The 2071-nt window shown below is 53.5% G+C and overlaps 1 protein-coding gene across 1 annotated transcript in view; it reads right to left on the minus strand.

Annotated features, from left to right (window-relative positions):
* Positions 1–1207: 1207 nt before the first annotated feature.
* Ceacam16 (carcinoembryonic antigen related cell adhesion molecule 16) overlaps positions 1208–2071 on the minus strand; it is a 9089-nt gene continuing 8225 nt past the window's right edge. Inside the window, exon 6 of the mRNA XM_028778667.1 lies at positions 1208–1425. Within this exon, the coding sequence (XP_028634500.1) occupies positions 1415–1425 (11 nt within the window). The 3' untranslated portion in view covers positions 1208–1414. The remainder of the gene's footprint in view (positions 1426–2071) is intronic.

The raw sequence follows: 2071 nt of genomic DNA on the forward strand, positions 1-2071 counted from the left end.
TTGTTTCTTTCATGGACTGTAAATGAAGGAGACTTAAATTGGCTTGAGATGGCGCCTAGAGATGTCCAGAGGGATGTGTGACTTGGTCGTGGGGACACCTGAGCTTCCCTGTACTAAGGATACAGAATCTAGCTTGACCTAGAATCTTTAGAGATCTCCTCCCTCTCCCCCTCCTGCTGGCCTAATTAAGCATCCACCCCTCGCACAAAGCTCCATCCACCGGGCCTCAGGTGACATCGCAGGATCCCCAGGCTTTCTGGGGTCTGGCCGTGGCTCTGACACAGTGCACGTGAAGGAGACCATTTTGTCTAGCTGGGGAGGCAGAATTTTCAGTTCATCATAGCAGAGGCTGCCAGCTTCTCACTTTGGAACTATTCTCTCTGACCAGTCTTGACATCATTCGGAGGCATCAACAAACCCAAAGGAAAGACTACACTTCCCAGAGTCCCTTGCAACCAGGACAAAAAAAAAAAACAACAACAAACCGACAGCCATTCGGGTACTTGGGATAATTGAGAAACTGAAAGACCCGCGCTAAGGAAGATAAAAGTCTAATGCTGATGACATTGTGGGGACTCCACTGTACCCTCAACAATGGACTTCTGAGCATCATTTTAAAAAATGTGTGAGATAACTAATCCTAGATCCATTTAAGCTACTTTTACGATGTCAACTCTATTTAGTTTCTCTAATACCTTTTAAATTTTTTCTGAGATACTTTCTCATGTAAGTCAGGCTGGTCTTAAACTTTGTTGGGCAGACAGGGCTATGTCTTGAATTCCTGACCTCCCTGCCTCCAGCTCTGCTGGACACCCATCACCGTGTTCAGTTGCGTTCTTGATGTAATGGATGAGGTCCAGAAAGTGCTGGACAGTCCCTTGAGAAACACCATTCTCTGAGGAGAAGTAATCCTGCCTTAGGTGAGGGTGAAGGCAGAAGTTACCCAGTGAGGCGGGTCTTTTCCTACTCCACACTTTCTGGAGCGGTCCGGTCCTTAGCCACCTGGGGAACAGGATACACTGCCGCGTGAACTGCACACCTATGCAAAGGTGCCAGGCCCTGACCTGGAGCAGAGGATGTGTGGGCAAAGCATCCCTAGGTGCGCATGCGCCCAGCCTGGGCTTGCTCTAGGGTGAGTACCAAAGCAAGGGACGGTAGCTGCGCTTGGCCTGCCTGGCGGCGGTAGAAGGAGAGGCTGACAACCACGTGCGTTCATTGGGACGTTTATAGACGGGGCAGCTCTCCCACAGCTCGGCACTAAGTCTATATGGAGGCAGGATGGCAGGACCATGGCCCGCATCCGTGCTGCGGGTGAACGGTCCTGGGCTCAGGGGCGGATGCGGGGAGATGCTGCTAGGGCACGTTTTTCTCCAGGTCTCAGCGGCCTGCGCTGCTGCTGAAGAGGCGGCGGTGGTTACTCCAGGGCTGTGCAGGAGAACCGGGGCGGGGACGAGGAGGTTGTCAGTCGGCAGGAGGACCCTCCCGCGGCCCCGCCCACCGCGCCTCCCGCGGGCCCCACCCGCCCCGCTCAGCCTGTGTCATGATCTGGGGTCTGGTGCTGCATGAAGAAAGACTGGTCCTCCAGCTGGACTGTGACAAAGGAGGCTGAAAAGGAATCCCCGGGTGGACAGGCTTAGGGGTGCGCCTGTGAGAACCCAGACATCTGGTGGCTGGGTCCGGACTGGTCCTGGCTCCGGAAATTTGACTTCTGAGAGTCTAATCTGATGCAACAGGCAAGACTCCAGACTCTTGTTCTCCGTCTGGGAGCACCTGGCCAGAGCACCTGACCTAGTAACAAGGTCTTGAAGATCCCTGGGAATTCCTAGTCTGATGGAAGAGACATGACCTTTGACTCTGGGAGATAACAATCTGATGGAGAAGACATGGCCTTGGACTCTGGGCGGTACCAGTTTCATGGAGAAGACATAGCCTTGAGCTATAAGAGAGCATGGTCCCTGACTGGGAACTCCTAGCCTGATGGAGGAGACAAGGTCCCAGTCTGATGGAGGAGACATAGCCCTGACTCTGGGAGCCCCCAGTCTGATGGAAGAGACATGGTTCTTGATTCTGG

Source organism: Grammomys surdaster, unplaced genomic scaffold (assembly GCF_004785775.1).
Source record: "Grammomys surdaster isolate TR1022 unplaced genomic scaffold, NIH_TR_1.0 339, whole genome shotgun sequence".
In the NCBI taxonomy this organism is placed as follows: domain Eukaryota; kingdom Metazoa; phylum Chordata; class Mammalia; order Rodentia; family Muridae; genus Grammomys; species Grammomys surdaster.